This window comes from Osmerus mordax, chromosome 15 (genome assembly GCF_038355195.1).
Source record: "Osmerus mordax isolate fOsmMor3 chromosome 15, fOsmMor3.pri, whole genome shotgun sequence".
Taxonomy (NCBI): Eukaryota; Metazoa; Chordata; class Actinopteri; order Osmeriformes; family Osmeridae; genus Osmerus; species Osmerus mordax.
Window position 1 is genome coordinate 5,324,546 of NC_090064.1, and position 24,275 is coordinate 5,348,820.

Here is a 24,275-nt window from a genome sequence, read left to right on the forward strand (position 1 = left end):
TGCTTCGGTGTTAAATAGAGTTTGTGTGCGTTCACATAACGCAGGTAGAGTTTTTGCATCCATACACGCATTCATTCACAAACAGTCTTTACTTTATATGGTCTTGCTGTTTATTAGCAAGACAGCATTTCATCCGTGAGAAAACCCTTTGAAAGAAGCAGATTTAATATTGTGCATTGTTAGTCAGCATTGTTCATCTAGCCTTATAATGTCGACCTACAAATGTAGGTTGTCAATACAGTAGATGCAACTGATGAGCATAATATGCCATCTCAAGACTATCCAAATTAAGTGCTAGTTTCCAACAACCATTACCTCCTACCACAATACCTTGATGCCATAAAAAATTAAAAAATACATGAAAACCTTTGAGGTCCATATTTCAGCAGGCCAACTCTCATATCCCCTGGGGTGCGTTTTTCCCCAGAAAATCCCCCAGAAGTCTCTACTGATCTGTTAGAGACAGCCAGGTTACAGTGAATTGAAATACACCACAGATGGTACACAGTAGGTGGCACTGGCTATCTCTGTGATGGAGCTACCATGCTGGGTGAGACCCAGGCTAGGGCTGATTGCTGTCTATCTGACCCACTGGTAGGTTGATTACTGACTCTGAACACCACTGGCAAGTCCACGTTTTTCTGAAGGTGGTGACGATTTTTCTGTATAGAAATTATAGTCACAAGCAGCAAAAGAATCAGTCAAAAACAGAATATTGAAATACTGTACCACATCCAAGTTATTATTTATTTTTTATGTGCCATGTGTTCAGTATTTTACTGAAGTATAATTGAAAGTACATGGTCTTTGTTTGGAGTATTTCACATTTCAATGAGGGAATACCCCCAAAAAGCTATTTGATCGCAACCAATAAAATATGAGGTTGTTTAGAGCTGACAAACACTGACACTATCAAGAACATTTTTTACTTTTCAACACCAAAGCAAAACTCTACAGAGCTATAATTTAAAAAAGGTATTTCATCCGTCAGACTGGCCCCCAAGCCCTGCCAATACTCCCCATGTCACATTACCAGATAGGCTAGTGGATATGATTGATTTCTATGGTCAAGAATGGAATTACATGTGAGAACAATCCCTGTGGATTTGATGACATTTTGATATGATTGTTCTCCTCTTGACAGTAATCACCCCTGGGTTAAATGATTCTGTTATATAAGCTTCCATCGATCGCTGTTTCACGGTTCAGTGCCTGTTACAAGGATAACTATGCTTTGCTCCACTCACCCCTATCCATGTTGATAAGACTAGCCTAGACATTTTGCAACTCAAACATTACAACTGACATTGAAACCTTTGGTGCAGGTTTATCCAAGACTTTCATTTTTGTTTTAGCCCACATCCCTGTTTCTGTAGCTTATTGGTACTGTATGTTGCAAGAGTTGATGACAGAATTATAAGGATGTCCTAAATAGCATCCTGATTGAAGAGTCCTTGACGTGGTCTGAGTGGACTGATGACAAATTTGCAGCCTATGTGTGTGATGCTCCCTGATGGAGTCGCAGTACCATTTTCTGTGTCAATCTTTTTATATCTGTTGATGAGATATCGAGGCGTTTAAGCTCAAACATTTATCCCACCTCTCACATAGGTTTGTCAATGCTGCACAGAATAGCTTGAAGATAGACATTATGGAGAAAGTATCCAGTAGGTTCTAAATCTCAGACTCTCTACCAATGTTTACCTCAGAACTGCAATACTGCTACCTTATTGATAAGATTGAGGAGTGACATTATCTGAACTATAAAAGGATCAGATGGGGTGTGAAGCAACATGCCACCAACATTCTACTACATCCCCTGTACCCAATATAGTATTTGCTCTCCTTTTTAAAATTGGGAACTCTCTAAGCAGCTCATTCTTCCCCTTGGCCGACAGCACTGCTCATTTCTCTGCTTCATTACCAGAGCGAGGAATATTGATGGGTGTCAGCATCTATTGCAATTCGTCAATATGAGGCGGCCAAGTGAGAAAATGAAACAGGAGGCACGCAGGAAATATCTCCTGACACACCAATCTGGGGAAAAAGAGTGGTGAGCAGGAGAGAGAAACCACCAGTACACCGGCCAAATGCAAACAGTCAATTAATATCTCTTTGAGTAACGCACCTCGCCTTTCGGTTGGTGCAACATGGATAATATCAACGTAGATATTCCGCCGGCCGTGCGGGTTAAATTATATATTTTGCCTGTCTTGTATGCTTTATTATGAGCAGAGCCAGTTTAATCAAGAACTCAGTGACGGGTGCTCTTTCCGTCTTCCACATCTGTCTGAACTGTTTCTGTAAAGAGGGCCGTGATAGGGCCTGTTGACTATGATGAAAGCAGGAGGCTTCCACCGATTGCTAATAACTGCTAACCTTTTTGTTGGCTCTGAGGGCATTCATCAAAGGACCCAGCTGAGGCTGTCATTTAGATGAGGCTATAGAGAGGGAGCATCTGGAGAGAGAGGGCATATATTTTTGTGTGTGAGAGAGTGAGAGAGAGAGTACAAGACAGGCTATTTCACGCATGGGCATCTTTGTGCACCTATGTGCATGGATTTGTGTGGTGTGTATGGCTACTTCACATTTGCGTATACATGCCATATGTATAAATGTCTGTGTTCATGTTTATTAGTGTGTGCGTGTGTGTGTTTGTATGCATGCATTGGTGAACATCTGCACCTCTATGTACGTGTGCAAGTGTACGTGCGCATGAAGCACAGTTTTTATGAGGCATCTGGGGCCAAGAAGAGGGGAAAGATAGCTGTTGCTGGGAGACACACAAGACAACGACAACTGCATACAGTAGGGAGAAAGGTAGGCAGGGGATGAAGGAGGGAAGGAGTGTGGGTGTGGGCTGGAGCAAAACGGTGCCCATCGGTGCCAAGGGGATGGGTATCTGGCAGTGGAGGTTCGGGGGAGAGGCAGGAAGGAAAGGCAGAGGGGGAAGACAGGGGATCCACCATGGGGAAAGATGGCTTGCTTGTGTGCTGTGACATGTGCAGACTTGAATCACAGTCCTGGGTCTGGCTATGGATGGAGGTCCTTTTGTCCAGGGCCTTAAGAGTTCACAGCAATAGACACACAATGGCGTGCTTGAATACCTCCACGAAGACTGCCACAGAGAAATCCTCAGCAGTGTGTAATACATTTCCAAACAACCCTGACACACTGCCCACACAAAAGCAGAATTACGCTCACATTTTTCTATAAACCAACAACTGCATGCACAAAAACACAGTATTTTTTCTACCTTATACATGTCAGTACAATACCCTGTTTTCTCACTTTCATTCATTCTCTTTCTCTTTCTTTCTATCACTCACAAACATTCTCCTCCCACCCACTCGTTCCAACTCACACAGACACTTTCTCTCACATACAGTACACACACACACACTCCAACATACACAGTCACACACGTCTTAACCCTTGTGCTGCCTTCAGGTCACATGACCCAAAGGTTCACAACGAACCATCGTTGTGTTTACCCAATTATACCCAATGCAAAAACAAATAAAAATAATTTTCTTTTAACCTTTGCAATGTGGGGGGTCTGAGACAGCCCAACGGTTAAAAGAAAATGCTTCACTTTGTTTTTGTATGCGGTAAAGTTGTCACAATACGACGGTGGGTCACAATGACTGATGGGTCAGAATGACCCGAAGATAACACAAGGGTTAAAGACACAAAGTCCCAAAACAGCACATCTGTGCCAGCAGCACACCGGCACACCAACGACTGGCACCGCCATGGCGCCGTCGGTGTAGGCCCTACAGCTCCACAGTGGACCTTATTAACAGCACAAGAAGTTATCCTACGCTCGGCCCCTATCCGCCAGGGAGCTGATTAGGCTAATAAAGCAGATCCGTGGTCTTGTACTGCACGTTCATTTGGCCAATTAGGAAGGTGACAAACCCGGAATGTGCCCTTGACGCAAACTCACACAAAGCCTTTGGTACAATAACGATGCTCAAAGGAACAGAGAGGGTCAGAGAAAGGAGCTGGGTGAGGACTGTAGTGCTGCGTGGCTAACGACACAACATGGACAATTACCTCAGTGGCACCTCAGTGCAAAACGGAAGAATTTGGATTAATTCGATCTGAGGTTTAAGGGACGAGTTACTTTTTGAAAAGCATAAGTAGGATGACAGCAGAGGGATGACAGCAGGGGGATGACAGCACCACTTCTAAAGGCATGGGAGATGCTGAAGGTCTGTAGAAGGAGTGCTGGACATTTTGGATGGAAGTCTACAAGTGCCCTTTCCTGCAGGATTTGCATAGTGAAGCACCGTAGAGTGACTGATGTGGCCTGTTATCTGCCCCAGCATTCCTGGCTGCTGCTTACACCCATTCACACCGGTTTTCTGCTACTTCAAATCACCTTCCTCCCTCCCAACACACACATACTTTCGAACTTGAGTTCCCACTAAACCTACATTTGTAGACTTTCTATCCCAACAACCATCTGGCGGCACATTAAATTCCATTCGGTAAACATATACAAGTTTGATGTGGATGGTTACCAGTCAAAGCAACCCAGTCTGCTAGATTGCCTGCTGTAGGTGTACTGTGCTGAACTCCGACCATGTCACACAGGGCTGTTTGTATTTTTCTTCATCCACTAGGGGGCATTACTCCTCATAAATGACACAACAACAATCCTTCTCATTCTGATAGGGCAAATAACACAAGTTTCCTTATGCTCATAAACACAACGAGACTCACACCTGTTTTGATTTCCCTCCTTTGCCACACAGAGATGGTACATGTTTTCGATTCATTGTACTGCAGCTGCATGTAAGGTAGACTGTCACTAAGCTAAACTTGTAGTTTAGAGTTAAATTCTTGAAAAAAAACGTAATAACATCATTGGCTGTAATATTTTTGAGTGACTACATTGGTTGTACTTTAAAATAATGAATATAAAAAATGGTCAGATACAATTAATGCAATTAGTGGACCCAAAACCACCTCTGCAACACCACCAGCCATTATAGACATCACAAGTGTCTTCCTGTAATGGGATATAGATGCACCCTTCCAGTCCAATACATACTTTATGAAGCATTGAATATGTGACACAATATCTTTGTTGACACTGATCTATAGAATGAAACTTTATTGTCAAATCCTTGATCAATATTTTTCTTTGGCTTCACCTTCCATGAAAAAGAGCACATACAGGTGCAGTACATACTATCCATTCACTGAAACCTGTTCTTCTGCACTAGATGGATTATTAATAATAAAAAAAGAAAATGTACTTAGTATTTAGTAGTCAACACAAGGAACAACTTAATGTTTGAACGCATTTTTGGTCAAATGCATTCTGAAGTGCTGGCTAGAGGGTGCTGGCCTTTCAAACTGATGATTCAGAGGGTGGGAGGGGTGTGTGAAATACAGTACAATACTATACAATTCAGCTGAATCAGAGTGCCTATTGATGAATCCAAGTGACTGATTATGGAGTCTTGCTCTATTGTTCAGCCTGATAATTTACAAAGATATACTATAGGACTGTAGATGTTTAGCTAAGCAGCAGCTAAGGAACAAATACACATCTGCCAGATTTTTTAAATTGTTATATCTATATATATATACTTTAATCAGCGACACGTTTGAAAACACCCTTCCTAAATTGTTAGAACCAGTTTTCAAGAATGTATGATCATGTCATCAACACTGTGGGTTAGTGACCTCAGCATGGTTCAAAAAGTTGACACGGGTCAAAGTGGCAGCATTAGTTGTGTGAAGACTGAAAGTTAATTTATTCTTCAGTTAAACAGACATTTAGTTTACTCTCTGGTCCAAAGAAACTTATCTTCATCCAAACTCTGACAACCGTTAAAACAACTTGGAATAATATATCAGTCCTTTCGAAATTGTAATTGAAAAGATAGATCATGTTTGAAATGAGCAGTAGCATTTGGTGAATCGTGAAAGGTTTTCTCCCTGGGATGTAGGCTGGTGCAGTGGATGGAACACTGGATGCAATAAAAGTTTCATCAAAGCTCTTTAGGAAGGCTAGTCGGAAATTGATCAGTCGGGAAATGTTGTGGTCATACAACTGACAGCATTAAGATGCTAGCTTTGGAGACAAATTATAGACTCTTAAAAGGAAGGCTATATCGATGTGTGTGTGCATGCGTGTGGGAGGTGGGGGATTGGTTAGGCATGCGTGTGTGTGTGAGCATACTGTAGGTGCATTCACGTGTGTACCTGTGAGTGTGGTGTGTGCCATCTCTTTGAGCGTCCTAATAAATGTTTTTATTTAACCTCTGCTGAAGGTGACATAAATCATTTTCTTAGCAAGAACTCACATTCCACCTTGAGAGCACCTAGCCCCTTTTTTTTTTATCAATATTAATGGTTGTCCCCTTTACTTAGCCAAAGCTATTTCACACTTGGTTAGGTTGGGTATGAGAACGTCTCTAGGGCAGTATATTTAGCAGTGGCTTCCTAAATATTTTCAGGCTCCCTAATCACTAAGCAAAAGCTGCCATGTACGCTAACACACTATGAAATCACATAAAAGTCATTTCTTTTCTTTTCCCATATCGAGCATCACTCAACTAATGCGCTGCTAAGGCCTTTATGAGGAGCTGGGAGAATTCTAATTGGTAAATGTTCAATAATATCCTACGGTAGTGCCTCTCTCTTTGAATCTCACGCACACAGCTGTCTCTGACAGATTTTTCACTTCATTCCCAGGGTAAAAATATTAACATTTTCCTTATGCTTTTGAAGAAAACTGGGAGAAATTGAACTGCAGTACACACTGAGTGATAAAGGAGTCAAATGTTCTCTGGTGCTAAATGGATTTCAAAAGACCATGTTTTCTATTGGGAAGATACATTGTTGACCTGACTACACATGGAACCTCTCAAAGCACTTTACATACATGAATTGGAACTACAATCATTCAGAGACAGGAAATGACATGGTTCAGAGCTGCCATTTTGTGGAGAGCATCACCCCCCACCCCATGTCCACAGTGCCTGTTTGATGTGAGTTAGCTAAAATGAAGATTTCACAGCAAAACCCTGAAAATGATACTTTTCATACCATAAGCTCGGCTGTGCTGTTAGCGACAGAGTTCCGCAAAGCCAGTCTTTATCCCTAAACCCATGTGGCCCTAGCAGAGGCACTATCACAGTCTTGCCCTTTCCCCTGTCTACCGCACACTTGGCGTGATGGGTCATTGTCCCCACACACACACCACACAAACACACACCACAGGCCCTGAGCCGTGGTGTGTGTTTGTGCATGTGCATTCTCTATTCCATCCCCATCTCTAAATTGGGTGTTCAGCCTTCCGTCTGGGTCTTAACCTTGAATGGGAAAGTCATATCAGTAAGAACATGGAAGTCATGGAATATACTTAGTATGCTCCTTCCTCAGATATAAAGACAGCAAAGCCACCAACCACTGATATGACTGAAAAAAGAGAGAGAGACTCGGACAACAAAACTGGATGCTTGACACCATGGGACCAAACAAGGAAATACTAAAGAAAAACTGAGCTGTGGCAGTTTTCAAATTCCAGAGAAGTCTTACTGTTGAAGGTCAATTTTACTGCTCTGCAGTGCATCACAAAGTAACATCATCTAGCCAGTGGACCAATGAGAGAGCCAGATAAGACCAGATAACTGCCATTATGAACCCCACTGTTTTGTGCAGCACAACCTGACCTCATTTACGTTCAAGATATATCATACAGGATTCCATGAATCCCCCTTTGGGTCCAACTGAGCATGAAATAGAGTTTGGTAGACTGCACACTGATACACGATTTGACCAAAAATTCAATTTGACTTCGACAATTTAAGGCAGTATGTATGCAGCATAATGCTTGTGATTGCAGTGCAGCTATGTGGGAGAGAATAGTCTGTAGAGGAGGAGAAAAAGGGAAAGGTGGTACATAATTACAAAGCCAAACCTACTTTGTGGCCATTTAAGCCTAAAGTATTTTTAATTTCACAGATGTGATCAACCTAGCCAAGCCTTCGCTTCTCTCTCTCTCTTTCTCATACTCTCTCTTTCTTTCTCTCTACCTCTCTCTCTCTCTCTTTCTTCCTATTCACTCTCCATCTCTTGTCTCTGTCTTTCTTCTCTCAAGGCTCCATCTTTTCTCAGACAGAGAGTTAAACAGGTATAAGCTCCACACTCCTCTCTATATAATAATGAAGGCACTGCAGAACAGACAATGGACTAGCCAACCATGGAACACAAGGATTTGGCCTCACAGCCCTGCATTTTCCACTATGTGACTTCATCCCATGTAATCCATGCAACTAAATTCATGTAAATACAACATGTAACAATGATTGCAGGCTATCAGGTCTAAACAGATGCAGTCACCTCTCTCTCGACTGAATTTTTATCACTGCTGGCGCAAGGTTAAATATAACCCTGGTCCTGGATCATTAGCTATTCTTTTTTGCAATGGTTAAGTAGCTAGCGATGTTACCTTTAAATGTGGCTGAAGTAGTTGTAATATGTCAAACACGGGCCCCACATGGTGACTCGGGGGCAGTAAAAAAAAAAAAAAGCCTGGACCCTTAAAAGGTCCATAATTAAATGGGAAGCACGACATAACTCTTGTTTAATGATAGAAAAACAGCGGCCCGTGCTCTGGCATACAGCCTGCCTCATGGAACATAAATATTCTACCCCCCCACCCCTACAGATGCTGACTGTAAAAGGTCGCTGTGACTTTGAATAATTTTCACAACTGAAAATTAAAAAGGGAGGAATCTATTGTTTCTATTTGTTCACTTTCTCTCACATGGATAATTTATCTATCCTGCCCCTGGGTGGTCATAACATTGGAGTATTAAAAACAAAAAAAACACAATCAATGGCTTCAGATCTTCAGGGGAAGCCTCATTGTTTATAAATACTTTGCCTCACATATTCCAATTCATCATCACTTCACACATGCTAATCTGGTATAGAATGATCAATGGGATGCACAAGGGAAACACAATTTTCATAAATGTGATGCAGTCATAATATGAAACCAGCACTACTATTTGACAGTCTTAACCCTTGTGCTGCCTTCGGGTCACATGACCCAAAGGTTCATAACGAACCATCATTGTGTTTACCCAATACAAAAACAAATAAAAATAATTTTATTTTAACCTTTGCAATGTGGGGGGTCTGAGACAGCCCGACAACAGTTAAAAGAAAATGCTTCACTTTGTTTTTGTATGAGGTAAATTTGTTGCAATGACGTTGGGTCACAATGACTGATGGGTCAGAAAGACCTGAAGATAACACAAGGGTTAAATCACTGGTTTACTGTTGACGTGGAACAAAACATTGAATCACAATTGACTCATTCACGGTATGTGTCAAGGATGTGTTTTCTTTAAAGGGGTGTGGTATGGTAGCCTGGTCCTAACCAGACTCTCGTACATTTCATTTGTACAGTGAGTCTGGGATCGCTCCATCGACAAGCGTTAACTTCCTTGAAGGCTGGTACTCTGTTGAAGTTTAAAACTATTGGATCTGCCCAGAGCCACTCTGATCTGCCATAACCAATCGCTAGCGTTCGCCTTAGCCAACTCCTTCACCACTACTGTAACGGAGCTAGCCGCGGTAGCTGAAACTCAAACTTTTCCCGAACCCTGTGGGGAGGAGGGCCACAACATCATGGCCACAAACAAAACTCAGCAAGGATTGTTCTTGCTCTGGATATTCGGCAGTGTTGCCACAACGGACCGAATAGCTTCCCTCGCATTTTCTCCGCCTCCATTACTGAAATACAAGTCAAACTAGCGCACGACATCAACGTCATCGTTCTCAGCCACTCCCTCTGTTCGCTGATTGGACCTACAAAAATGTTGTTTCCAAAAACCGACTAATAGACCTAAATCCCAAACCTAGTACAGAAGCAAAATGAAAATTGAACGGAAGTACGTAGGAGGGCAGAGCCGGGCTAGTGGTATGGGCCAGGGCCTGTTTAAGGAGAGCCTTTCCCATAGAGTTATATTACTAGAGGCAGCTACTTTTGTCTTCCAAGATGGTGTCCCCATTCATTTCTATGAAAAGTGCTCAGTGGCGCAGTGAGGCAAGCGAGAGCGCGAAACCGGACAGCGCCATCTTTCCAGTTCCGGCTCTTCCAGTCTAGCGTTAAACAGTGGCTCGCTTTTTTCCTAGCTCCGAGACCAAGCCCCCGCCCCCACCCCTCACCCCTCGGCTTGAAGCAACAGCCCCGGTGGATGTAGGTGGTATTGCATTTCTTGTTAGACTTCCGGCTCTTCCGGTCGTTTTTATTCTATTAACTCCAGTCAACATTTACAAAACTATCTCCCCCAATAATGTTTGTTTGATTCTCTAACCTGGCTCATACTACTAGCTTTTTCATAAAATAATTTTTCCAGATTTTTACTAAGTTTGAAACCAATCCGAAATGGGTAAACTAGCACCCCATTTATTTGCTTACGTCAATAAAAGTTGCCTGCAAATGTGCTCGCGGATACTAACAGGGCACGAGCCCAAAAGTTCACATTGGCCGATAGCCGATTTACCTGGAGCTGAAAGACATGGCTTGAGTTGCCTGCCCTGTTGTAGCAAGTTTAGCAAATGGTTGTCACACATACATGAAATGTTGTTAATAGTTTATTCCCGTTATTTTAAAATAGATTAGATTTTTCGTAAAAACGTTCATGACATGATGGCAAATATTATATTATGTTAAGCATGAGCATAGATTGTTGACATGTCTATCTGGAGCAAAGACGAAGATTAATAGTACTTTAACTGATAACCACAATAGGAAATGATATATATTTAAATAATATTAGTCTTGCCTTCAGAAGCTTTTGTTAAACACACTCATTATTCTTTTTTTGATCGTGTCAAAGCCAGACTGCTTTTGTGGGACAATGAAGGTCCTCAGTGACTGTTTCACCCCCACTTATATCTGATGGAAACATCTTGTATATAGTTCTGTTAATATGCCCCTTTCAAAGGCACGTTCAATAAAGTAGATTATATTTTAGACACACTTCTCAATTTATTACATTATTACCAAGTCTTGTTAGATCACGTTATATCCATTAATAGGCGTTTGGGTTAGGGTTAACCCTACAAAACCAATTGGTTTTGTCTTCCAAGATGGCGTCCCCATTCATTTCTATGAAAACAAAAGACAAAACCTACAAAACCAATTGGTTTTGTAGGTTGAACATATAAAACACAAGCCACATTTCTACACTGATGTTAAATTGAAGGCAGTGTGATTTTAGTGGAATTTCGTTTGAATATAAAGTTGAGAGTAAGCTATGGCAAGTCTGCATTATGGAAGATTTGTTACAAAAATAACTATTAAGCTTTCGGTAACACTTTATTTGAAGGGGTGTGAATAAGAGTCATAACCATGACATGACACATGAAAGGATGTTCATGAATGTTTATGAATGTTGTCATTCGGTAAATTATGTCATTTCTTATGCAAGGTTGACATTGTTTCTGATGTCTTTGTTATGACAACTTGACATTAACTGAGACAAAATAACCTGTCAATGTCTTTGTCATGACAACTTGACATTAACTGAGACAAAATAACCTGTCACTGTCTTTGTTATGACAACTTGACATTGACTGAGACAAAATAGCCTAATTATCAAACTTGAATAAAATAATTTAGCTTTATTTGAGGTGTTGTCTTGCTGTTGCCTCTCCAGTGCACCTGTTGTCACTTTAATTTGCACCAAAACAGGTGACAATTGATTCACAATTGCTTATGCTTCCTAACTGGACAGATTGATATGCCTGAAGTTTAAATGACAATGTAATATTGTGGTGATTACGTGTTCCATACATGTTTTAGAGCAGTGAATTTAGCTTTATGTGTTAGCATTAAATACTACTGTCATATGGGGTTGGTTTTGACAATGGGGTTGGTTTTGACACGCTGTCATGAGACCATTATAATTGTGTCATGAATATTTTCCTTGACCTCAACTACAGTGGTAACATTTTCACTCTTCATAAAGATGTCATTAAGTGTTATTACACTGTCATATGCTTTCATAAGTGTCAAGAATATTTTCCTTGACCGCAACTACAGTGGTAACATTTTCACTCGTCATAAAGATGTCATTAAGTGTTATTACACTGTCATATGCTTTCATAACAGTGTCAAGAATATTTTCCTTGACCGCAACTACAGTGGTATCCTTTTCATTCGTCATAAAGATGTCATTAAGTGTTATTACACTGTCATATGCTTTCATAACAGTGTCAAGAATATTTTCCTTGACCTCAACTACAGTGGTAACATTTTCATTCGTCATAAAGAAGTCATTAAATTAGTCAAATGCTGTCATAAAGGTGGCATTAAGTCTGTCAAATGCTTTTAAATACAAGAGATTCCCTTTATTGCAATAAACGTTTCGCACAATATAAAAGGACCAGCAAAAATAGAATGTGGGCCATTATGGCTAGCAAACCGGTAACAAATTTAAGCAAACTAACTTGCTTTCCTCAAACAGGGTTCTAATATTGTCCTAACGTACTTTTTGTACATAATATTTTTTAACATTTATCATTTAGCAGACACTTTTAGATGTATTCATTAACCCTAACAACAAAAAAAGCACACAAAAACAGGAGGACCATGTTCTATCAAAGGTTCTTAAGTGTACTTGTACATTATTGGAAGCAGTTTTCCACTTTTCTTTTTTGCTGTGATCGTTTCAGCCATCTCTTTTGTCACAGCCCTCCTGCAGCGCTCTGCAAACTCTGAGATCTTCTCACTATTTTCGTCTCCAGGGAGCAGGGTCTAGAAGATGTCCGGAAATGTGATGGCTAGTTCAGCAATTATAGCTGTTCTTGCAATGGTGTTGCGGTCAACGTTTATTTTGGCAAAGGCCTTTTTCATGGATCCAAATTTACCGAATCTCTTCAGGGCATTCTTGTACCGGCGGATGACTCCATCCGTTGTGGTCACTTAAAATAAATATATTTAGTCAGCATCTATTTTCAAACATGTATTGTGGATTTGGCATTCAATACATAGTAGCAAGAAACAATGTGATTATAAAGACAATCAAAGCCTGTACGTACTTCTTGAACGGCTGTGTGAATCTTTGTGTTTCTTTGACTTCTTGGTCTTCTTTTTTTTCTCTTCTGAGGATGATGAGGAGCTTGAGTCTGAGGAGGGGGCAGGAGACGTTGAAGTTGAAGATGAGGAAGGAAACTGAGCAGTCTTTTTAGAGCCTGTGAGAAGGGGTGGGGTGAAGCACACAGGTGTATAAGTAAACAAAGCTCAAAAACCTCAATTTAAGCCTTTTTTATGTAGGCTCACTCTATATTTATTTATTTAGCAGATGCTGTTATCCAAAGCGACTTCCAAGTAATAGTTTTACATACTATACGTAGACCATGATCATAAACAATGATCCATATTATTGTCTATTGGGTACTATCTTAAGTTTAATAATATAAGGAAAACCCAGATTATTTTGCTTTCTCATCCATCCCAACATCTAGTACTGCATGAATAACGTTATTGCCATAGTACCTGACTTGCTAGTTGATGCAGGCACCCCGGGGGCTCCCTTAATTTGGGAAAGCAAAAAGTCCTTGTCTGTTTTTAAGTCTTTGTTGGCCTCCTCCAGGTTTTTAACACAGTCTTGAAGGTGTTCGATTCTCTGGTGATCCAGTTTGGCTTGTTGTTTGAGTTTCACCAACTCCAACGCCCCTGTTGGAGCCACTGCTAGAATTTGGGGGGTAAACAGATCTTATTGAATATAAATTAAGCTTTTTCATATCTACTGTCCTAGGAACGTCTCTTGCCGCATACACACAAACAGGGTAACAGGCTGTTATGTAATGTAGTACAATAAACAACATTGTATTTATTCTTTTCTGGACTAAACCAGTAAAATAATTACTAGGAATGGCCCAAACTATGACTTGTGGATGTGCTACTATCAGCCAAAGGACTTATTAATAAATGAAAATATTAAACACAGGTTGGCTGCTGCAAAAGATTTAACAGCCATAGACAAAATATAAGCAGCTAGCAATTTATTTATTTATTTAGCTAGTGGCCGGTTTTAAATTTCAAGTTTTGCTGGATAGTACTGTAACACAAAATTACTTACATAATTTCCTCTGGGAAACTTTCGCCCGCTTGTTTTTGCCTGGTCGAACAGAGACATCTTCATGTGGCTGGTCCTCTTCCTGTGGCTGGTTCTCTTCCTGTGGCTGGTCCCTGTTCACCTTCTCCACTTCATTCTCGTCTTCATTTTCCTTCACTTTTTTTTCCTCCACCCTCCCACCACGTGGTCGTTTATTGAAACGAGTTTCCATCTAGGTAGCAAGAGTTGTACAAAGTAAAGAACACAAGCATTATGTAATGTCAGCTCCATTAGTAAACTAACAGTTCCTCATCTAACTTTGGCTAACCTAGCTGTTTAAAATGAGCTCGCTAGAAGAAGAAACAATTATGCAGAACTAGGTTACTAGCTAACGTTAGCCTGATGCCCGTTGATAAGGCCTACAGAGTTAGCTTAGCTAGCTAGCCTAGCTAACACCAGTTAACTTTACCTAGAACGAGAAAGATCTAACGGTATGTCAATGGTAAGTTCGCAAAGAGAATCCAAGTGTTTACCAATGTTTACCTTACCTCAAAAATCTAAAACTTTTGCCAACTTCGTGCGTTTATATCTTCGACGACCTGCTTCAATTAGTGATAGTCTGGTGGCAGAATGCTGCTCTGTGTCGACGTTGCCGTTGGTAAGGTAAAGAGCGACGAGGGAGAGTCAAATGACGTACTTTCCTGTCAAACGGATACCTAGACAAAGTTATCCACTGTCTGTGCGCAATGGCTCAATATTCACCAAGTCTCACACCCCTTTGGCGAAATGGCTTGAGTTCATGCTCAGGTACAGTATTCATTTTAGTTTTATTTCGTAAATGATTTAGCTGTGTGAGTTATTCATGTGTAAGTATGTTACACTATGTTCCACTTCCACCTCTAATGTATTAGCACTAAATATATAGTTCCTATAAAATAACCCCTCATATAAGTCTTATAACACCTAAAGTAGGCTAATTGATAATTCAATTTTGAAGTGGCTACCTACTTTGGTTTAGCATAATACTGTGTGCTTGTAGTTTCATGTCAACCCAGTTCAATGACAGGCGATTACATCATTGCAACAACAATACAAATTAAGAACGACTACAATTAGGATTAATTATTGCTTTTTCTTTTTTTCAGGTTTGCACAAGGTTTGCAGTTGAAGCAGCTTGACATGATCTCTGAGGGGATAGCAGCAAGCTCCAAGACACTGACAAGAATGACCAAAGTACTCAGAAAGGTTGTTGCAATACTGTAATTAACTAGGTTAAAAATATATGTCAATGTTTGATAAGTCACATCCCACTGTAGACAATTGAATACAACATTGCTACACACTTATTTAGTACACTCAGTGACACATGCAATGCTTATGCATTGATGGTTAGTGCGTGTAAACACGTATAAACGCATGTAACGCACTAACACACTTTATTCCTAAATATTTGTATACATGATACATTTATCAAATTCAATACTAAATCAAAAGTCAACTTACTGTTGTTTTATGTCTACATTGAAGGTCTGTGTTGCTGCCCTCAAGCGAATGAAAAAGAGAGGAATGAGAATTGGTGGTCGTCATCGATTTGTTGTCATCGACGAGAGCAAATTTGCCCACAAACGAAAGGTATACTTATGTGCAGCTGTTCTATAACCTTACTTAACATTTATATACTTTGCTAATTTTAGGGGAAACATTCAGATGTCCGTTATTTCCTTTTGTCCACACTCTTTCATGCGTTAATTAATATACATAATACTGTAAACCGCAGTGCAAGTGGAAAGGATACCACATGTTAAAACATTTATACAGCCCAACCCTTATTAAAGTATATTTATTTACTTTTCAGTACCATCGTGGCCGATGTGGCAACACTTGGCGCCGTGAACGCCAGTGGGTCTTCGGGATGCTGGAGGTTGATGGTCCTTCCAGAAGACCCATTCTGAGACTGGTCAGGGACCGCTCAAGGCAAACCCTTACAGGCCACATCCGACGACACATCAGGTCCAGAACACCCATCCTCACAGATGAATGGCGTGCCTATAAGGGGCAGCTTTCCCAGTACGGATATAGCCAATATTCTGTCTGCCATAAAAGGAACTTTGTTGACCCTGACACAGGTGCTCACACTCAGCATATTGAGCGTGCGTCGCAGAAATACAAACTGGAAATATGGCGTCATAGAGGTAATCGCACTCCGGAGTCACTGAAGATTCACCTTAAAATGATAGAGTGGCACCACTGGTTAGGGACACACCATCATAATGGTGTCTTGGGCAGACTTTTCCATGACGTGAAAAAACAAGTCGGGTAAGCGTAGGCCTAGAGGTTCTGGTTTGAGTTGTTGGGTTTGGTTTTAGTTTGCTTAAATTTGGTAATTATGTTTGCCAGCCATTCTGGCATGGCCCACATTCTATTATTTTTTTATCGGTAATGTAGCTTCAGCATACCTGAAGCCAGCATGTATGTTTAAATGTATATTGATTTCCGGACATCTTCGAGACCCTGCTCGCTGGAAACAAAAATAGTGAGAAGATCTCTGCGTTTGCAGAGCGCTGCAGGAGGGCTGTAACAAAAGAGATGGCTGAAATGATCACAGCAAAAAAGAAAAGTGGAAAACTGTTTCCAATAATGTACAAGTACACTTAAAAACCTTTGATAGAACATGGTTCCCCTGTTTTTTGTGTGCTTTTTTGTTGTTAGGGTTAATGAATACATGTAAAAGTGTCTGCTAAATGATAAGTGTTGTTAAAAAATATTACGTACAAAAAGTAAGTTAGGACAATATTGGAACCCTGTTTGAGGAAAGCAAGTTAGTTTGCTTAAATTTGTTACCGGTAATGTTTGCTAGCCATTATGGCCCACAATCTATTTGTTCTGGTCCTTTTATATTGTGCAAAAAGTTTATTGCATTAAAGGAAATCTCTTGTATTTAAAAGCATTTGACAGACTTAATGCCACCTTTATGACAGCATTTGACTAATTTAATGACTTCTTTATGACGAATGAAAATGTTACCACTGTAGTTGAGGTCAAGGAAAATATTCTTGACACTGTTATAAAAGCATATGACAGTGTAATAACACTTAATGACATCTTTATGACGAGTGAAAATGTTACCACTAGTTGAGGTCAAGGAAAATATTCATGACACTGTTATAAAAGTATATGACAGTGTATTAACACTTAATGACATCTTTATGACGAGTGAAAATGTTACCACTGTAGTTGAGGTCAAGGAAAATATTCATGACACTGTTATAAAAGTATATGACAGTGTAATAACACTTAATGACATCTTTATGACGAATGAAAAGGTTACCACTGTAGTTGCGGTCAAGGAAAATATTCTTGACACTGTTATGAAAGCATATGACAGTGTAATAACACTTAATGACATCTTTATGACGAGTGAAAATGTTACCACTGTAGTTGCGGTCAATGAAAATATGCTTGACACTATTATAAAAGCATATGACAGTGTATTAACACTTAATGACATCTTTATGACGAGTGAAAATGTTACCACTGTAGTTGAGGTCAAGGAAAATATTCATGACACAATTATAATGGTCTCATGACAGCGTGTCAAAACCAACCCCATTGTCAAAACCAACCCCATATGACAGTAGTATTTAATGCTAACACATAAAGCTAAATTCACTGCTCTAAAACATGTATGGAACACGTAATCTCCACAATATTACATTGTCATTTAAACTTCAGGGATATCAATCTGTCCAGTTAGGAAGCATAAGCAATTGTGAATCAATTGTCACCTGTTTTGGTGCAAATTAAAGTGACAACACCTCAAATAAAGCTAAATTATTTTATTCAAGTTTGATAATTAGGCTATTTTGTCTCAGTCAATGTCAAGTTGTCATAACAAAGACATTGACCGGTTATTTTGTCTCAGTTAATGTCAAGTTGTCATAACAAAGACATTGACAGGTTATTTTGTCTCAGTTAATGTCAAGTTGTCATAACAAAGACATCAGAAACAATGTCAACCTTGCATAAGAAATGACATAATTTACCGAATGACACCTAATGACAACATTCATGAACATCCTTTCATGTGTCATGTCATGGTTATGACAGTGACTCTTATTCACACCCCTTCAAATAAAGTGTTACCAAGCTTTCTTTACCTGGCGAGAACAACGACGGAGCTAAGTGTTCATGTTAACAGTTTATTTAATCCGATACAATGCGTTGGAAATCATACTCAAATCACGAAGAAAAAAAAAACAACATGTAATGAGTTTCATCTAGAATAGCCCTATATTTAGCCCTATAGCCCATTTCTAAAAAACAAGTGAAAGGAATGCTATACAGTGACAGCATACATTTCCGTAAAGTTTGCATCATGTCTGATTCTTATCGGACTTGTACCCCATTCTGCTACTGCAATGCCTTTAGCTCACATGCTCGCAACCATATAAATCTATGCTCGCGACTGGTTGTCGCAAAGTATGACGTGTACAGCTAGTTGCAAGCGTGCCCGAGGTCTCGGAGCTAGGGAAAAAAAGAGCCACTGTTTAAAGCTAGACCGGAAGAGTCAGAAGTGGAAAGATGGCGCGGTCCAGTTTCGTGCTCTTGCTTGCCTCACTGCGCCACTGAGCACTTTTCATAGAAATTAATGGGGATGCCATCTTGGAAGACAAAAGTTGCTTCCTCTAGTTATATTAACTCTGTGTCGAACGCACCTATTAACTCTATGTCTGAGACACATGCACGCTTGCAACTAGTTGTACACGTCATACCTTGCGACAACCAGTCGCGAGTTTGTGAGCTGGAGCTAAGGCATTGCAGAAAACTGTCAGAATGTGGTACAAGTCCGATCAAGAAGCACATGTGAACTTTACGAAAATCAATACTATTGGTACTGTAGTATTATACGTGTGTCGCGCAGAGAGGTAAGGCTTTGAGATGTAAATTACAAACAACCTTCTCTACCACAACACTGGGCCCTCGGTGTAATCCCCAACAACTCAGATGAACACACAGAAGTAGCAAAAATCACTATACTTTATTTGGTACAAAAATTAATAATACAAGGCTTTGGTATGTTAAACTCCAAGACAGCATACAACGCTGGAATAGACACCAATGTTCCTTGTGTGGCATAAGAACCGGGGTTTAGGATGGAACCAGCCCAAAGAAGCCCTAGCCCAGGGGTCTCAAACTCAACTTACCTGGGGGCCTCTGGAGGTAGAGTCTGGGTGAGGCTGGGCCGCATCCAATATTTCACAAAAAAAGGGTTTCAAGTATTCAAAAAAAAAGTACAACTGAGCCAATCTTTAGTTCAATTACAGTTCAGAACATGAACGGTTCTTCAGAACATGGCTTCTCTTGCCTACTCCTTGCTGCCAGAGACCTGGCAGCGCTTCCTCTCACACAGTTGTGCCACATTTGGCTTGAGGGAGGAAGCCATTGAGACCCTCAGTATGGCTTGAAGATGCTCATCAGTAAGTTTGGACCTGTACTTTGACTTATTAAAGTTCATGGTGGAAAAGAGCTTTTCACACAGATATGTGCTCCCAAAAAGGCACATGGTCCGCTTGAACATCCTGGAAAGCTCAGGGAAGGTGGGGGGCAATTCTCTAAAAAATTGTCCAAGCTTGTCTGCTTTTCCACTCACCTCCCTGAACTTCGCTTTGAGTTCAGAATTGCACTGCAGGTTAATGATCTCCATTTGAAGCACAGGAGAAGCATCTTGCACATCGAAGGAGAAGGGGTCCGCAAAAATTTGAAAAGTGGCTCTGTGTGTCTTGAAGTCTGCAAACCTGTGATCAAATTCCTCCTGTAGCTTTACAATGGCATCAGCATACTTACATTTACATTTTACATTTAGTCATTTAGCAGACGCTCTTATCCAGAGCGACTTACAGTAAGTACAGGGACATTCCCCCCGAGGCAAGTAGGGTGAAGTGCCTTGCCCAAGGACACAACGTCATTTTGACTCGGCCGGGAATTGAACTGGCAACCTTCAGATTACTAGCCCGACTCCCTCACCGCTCAGCTACCTGACTCCTTCTCACCACTGAATGGTGTGCCCACATCCATGAGTGCCTTGCATGCTGGGAAATGGCAGAGGTTTGTCTGAGAGAGCTGGGCTTTCCATAGCACAAGTTTTGTGGAGAATGCTCTGATGTTGTCGTAGGCAGCACTGACAAGCTGCCCCTGGCCTTGTAACTTCTTGTTCAGTACATTCAGCTCATGTGTGATGTCAACAAGAAAAGCAAAGTCCAAGAGCCATTTGGGATCACTTAGCACAGGAACAGCCATCCCATTCTTCTCCATGAAGGCTTTCACTTCTGCTCTCAACTCAAAAAACCTCTTCAAGACGTTTCCCCTGCTGAGCCAACGTACCTTGGTGAAGTAGAGCACATCCTCATATGCTGACTATTTCCTCCAAAAAGGCGCGGAACTGCCGATGCTTTAAGCCCCTGGATCTGATATGGTTGATGCATTTCACAACAACACACATCACATTGTCAAACGTCAGGCATTTGCTGCAAAGGGCCTGCTGATGGATAATGCAGTGCAGAGCAATGGCCTCCTCCACACCCAGTTTTCTTTGAACAAGTGCCACCAGTCCATTTCTCCTCCCTGTCATTGATGGCGCTCCGTCGGATGTTATTCCAGCAAACCTCTTCCATGGTAAACCGGCATCCACAATGCTATCACACAGCTGACGGAATATCTCCTGAGCGGTGGTCTGGCCATGCATTGGAATCACTGTGAGCAACTCCTCCATCACTTCAAAATTGTCGTCAACACCACGGACATACATTGCGAGATGCGCAGTGTCAGTGATGTCTGTGCTCTCATCAAGAGCGACTGAGTATGCACGGAAATGTTTGGCTGTCTCACGCAGTTGATCGTAAATGTTACCTGACAGGTCAGAAATGCGCTCTGCCACTATGTTGGCTGAAAGGCTGATGTTGCTAAACTGACCCTTCTTTTCCGGACAGACTATACTTGCAGCCTGTAACATGCACTTTTTGATGAACTCGCCTTCTTTGAATGGCTTTCCCGCCTTAGCAATCATCTCACTAACCACGTAGCTAGCTTCGACTGCCTCATCACTCTCTTTTCTTGCCTTCTTGAAAAAATCTTTTTGCTTCAGTAGACATTTTTTAAGATTGGCGACCCGGTCCCCTCTCTCTCTCATCTCCCTGGTATTTTGCATACTCCTCATGTCTAGTTGAGTAAGGACGTCTAATGTTGTATTCCTTGTGCACCGCAACTTTTTCTGTGCATATAAGACACATGAGGGTGCCCCTGTGCTCAACAAAAAAATATTCTGTCTCCCACTTTCCCTGAAATTGTCTGTGCTCGTCGCCAACTTTTCTCTTCACGGCAGGTTTTGAGAAAGACATGATTGGAAACTAAATTGAATGAATGAAAACACGCGGGCCACACTAACACTAAACTGTGATGTCAAATAGCGGGCCACAAAATATCATCTTGCGGGCCTCAATTGGCCCGCGGGCCGCGAGTTTGAGACCCCTGCCCAACCCCTCCTTAGCCACCTGCTGCCCACGAAGAGTGCTGCCACAATTAGACTCTCCTATGCACTGCAAACTGTCACACCCACCCAATGACTAGACTGAGAAGCTCACTGCACTCAATTAGAAGGCTAGAATATTGCACTACACCGCTATCATGCGCACACGTTAAAACCAAGGTCTGCACTTCACACTCTCCACACAGGGTAGGCCACAGGCCAGGCGCCGGGGTCTGTCAGGCCACAGTTTGGATTTATTCCGACCCCAATCCCTACCCCTCTCCAGTTACTGGAAGCCTCTCCTGGGTTTAAACCACCCAAATCCCACACAAGCAATTTATCTAAAATATAAATGGAATTTATATTCCGTCGCTCTCCGGAACCAGCAAGACACAATGATAGTTCGGTTAGTACAGGCCGCTTAAATAATAGGCTTTACACCAGCTTAAATTGTGGAACGTCCCTTCTCGTTGTCACAGGAGTTGTAGCGTCCTTCGTCTACCGGAATCTCTCCTCTTCGTCCTGCGTCCCTCTTTTTCTGGGTTTATGTTCCGAGCGACCACGCCCCCCTCCGGAGTCGGCACCTGTTGACAATCATCCAACCCAACACTCCCTCAACCAATTATCCCATCAACACCTTATGACCCGCGACACGTGCAGGGCCTATACGTTGTTCTTTTTGCTTTGTGTTTTTAGTTTGACTGCTTAAGTATTGTGTCGGATTTAAAGAAACTGTAAACTTGAATATCTGGCTCGTTGTTCTACCTCGGCAAAGCAAGCTTAATTAAGCCTATAGGCTACCTATGTTACTATTATAATGATGAGTGTTGCTTACTATTACTATCTTATTGTTAATGCCATCGTTGTGGTGTTAACTGGCAAAGTTCTAACAATATAACGACCAACAATATTGTGGTTATCAGACATGATTTATTAATCTTCGTTTCGCTTTACTCCATAATAACATGTCAACAATCTATAATGACGCCGTAACATGCCAAGATATTATAACTACTTATATTAGACTATAATTACGTTTGTCATGCCATTAGCATAATATGCGTTCATTACAAAATGGTTAAATCTGCTTTAAAATAACGGAAATAAACTCTACAAACAACCGTCATGTATGTGTGCAACCATTTGTAAAACTAGCTACAATAAAGGCAGGCAACTGTACATTATAAAGTCCTTTCTCCTTTGCGATTTGCTGATGTTCCCTTTTGTGCTCGTCCCCTGTTCGTATCCGCGAGCACGTTTCCAGGCAACTTTTCTTGACGTAAGCAATTAAATGGGGTGCTAGTTTACCCATTTCGGATTGGTTTCAAACTGAGCAAAAACAGGAAAAATTCTTCTATGAAAAAGCTAGTAGTATGAGCCAGGTTCAAGAATCGAACAAAAATTCGGTAGCTGATGGAAGACATTAGTCGTGTCAGAGATCGCATGCTTGCCTTGAATGGAGGCATCAAAATAGTTTTTGCATAATTCTTGGGCCATTTTCTGGCATATAGTACATTTAACGTTACAGTATCAGTACGGAGATCTTTGATGTTAGTAGGCTAATGTACTAAAGACTAAAGTAGAAGCAAGAACGTAGCAAAAACAGTGTGCTACAAAGTGAGGAATGAACTGTTTATTTAATGTTTAGTGTAGCTAATTTAGTGCACTATTTATATATTATCTATATTTGATCTATAAGGCAAGCATGCGATCTCTGACACGACTAATGTCTTCCATCATCTACCGAATCTAGGTGTCCCTATCTGCCTTCGATCTTGTGTGGAGCTGCGTTGGTCCGCCCCTCTCGTTTGCAAGTGAGATCGGAAATAAATACAGCACAGAAATAAATGTGGTGTGGAAATATATGTGGAAATAAATGTGGTGTGTAAAAGTCTCAAAATCGGCGATCCATGATAAATGGCCATGTAAATAAATAAATACGTAATTAATATTTGTTCATACATTTATTTTTATATATTTATATTTTTTAAGGTATAAATAAATTTAGTTATTTATTTTCAATTTTGGCAGGTATGGTCCTCCATATGCCACTCCGTATTAAGTCCCATTGTACCGAATTTGGCTGCAGTTCCACCAGAGTTCCACTGGGGGTGATCGCAAGCGAGTGCATGTTGAATGGGAGTCTATGGAGCTAAACGGCTAAATTTGTCTCTTTCGCCTGATTGTCGTTGAGAAATCTCCGATTTGATTGTAGTTTTTACATGTTCAATATGAATTATAGGTCAAAAGTTGAATGAACGAGTACTTATGTCCTTTCGATTTCTTACAGGATGAGTCGTTGTTGCCCATAACACGCTAGCATTCTGCTAATGAATGCTGATTGGTTAGTGAAGGACTGACTACGACCAGAGATCCCGCTTGATGGCATCCGAAACAGAATCTAAATGTCAGAGCATTAGCAAGATTAGCACAACATTAGCAAGCCAAAACTCTTTCTAGCATGTGTATTGACAGGGAGAGCCTAACCTGTCAGCTGTGTTGTCGATGCCTCGAGAGAAAAAAGGAAGTGACCAGAGATTGCCGTAAAGCAGTATCTCTGGTCGTACGATGTGTATGACGTCATTGACATTTTAAAAGGCTTTTTAGAACAGAAAGGCAACCTTAAAACAATTTAACACCCAGCACTG

At 40.9% G+C, this 24,275-nt stretch overlaps 1 protein-coding gene and 1 long non-coding RNA gene across 2 annotated transcripts; one reads left to right on the top strand and one right to left on the bottom strand.

The window, feature by feature from the left end:
* Positions 1-12,802: 12,802 nt before the first annotated feature.
* Positions 12,803-14,337, bottom strand: LOC136957963 (coiled-coil domain-containing protein 106-like). Its single transcript, XM_067252178.1, has 4 exons — positions 14,130-14,337; positions 13,544-13,738; positions 13,087-13,239; positions 12,803-12,969 (listed from the first exon to the last, which is right to left on the bottom strand). Exons 1-4 carry the CDS (start codon positions 14,335-14,337, stop codon positions 12,803-12,805), a joined length of 723 nt encoding a protein of 240 aa, XP_067108279.1.
* Positions 14,338-14,827: 490 nt separating this feature from the next.
* Positions 14,828-16,945, top strand: LOC136957899 (uncharacterized). Its single transcript, XR_010878338.1, has 4 exons — positions 14,828-14,912; positions 15,251-15,350; positions 15,633-15,737; positions 15,961-16,945. It is a non-coding gene; the product is annotated as an uncharacterized lncRNA (long non-coding RNA).
* The last annotated feature ends 7,330 nt before the right edge of the window (positions 16,946-24,275 follow it).

Bases quoted from the DNA above. Each gene is read 5' to 3' on its own strand.
- LOC136957963 (XM_067252178.1), bottom strand. From the start codon at position 14,337: ATGGAAACTCGTTTCAATAAACGACCACGTGGTGGGAGGGTGGAGGAA. The intron at 13,240-13,543 runs GTACTATGGCAA...CCCTTCTCACAG, and splicing joins TGCATCAACTAGCAAGTCAG to GCTCTAAAAAGACTGCTCAG. The intron at 12,970-13,086 runs GTACGTACAGGC...ATTTATTTTAAG, and splicing joins TTCACACAGCCGTTCAAGAA to TGACCACAACGGATGGAGTC.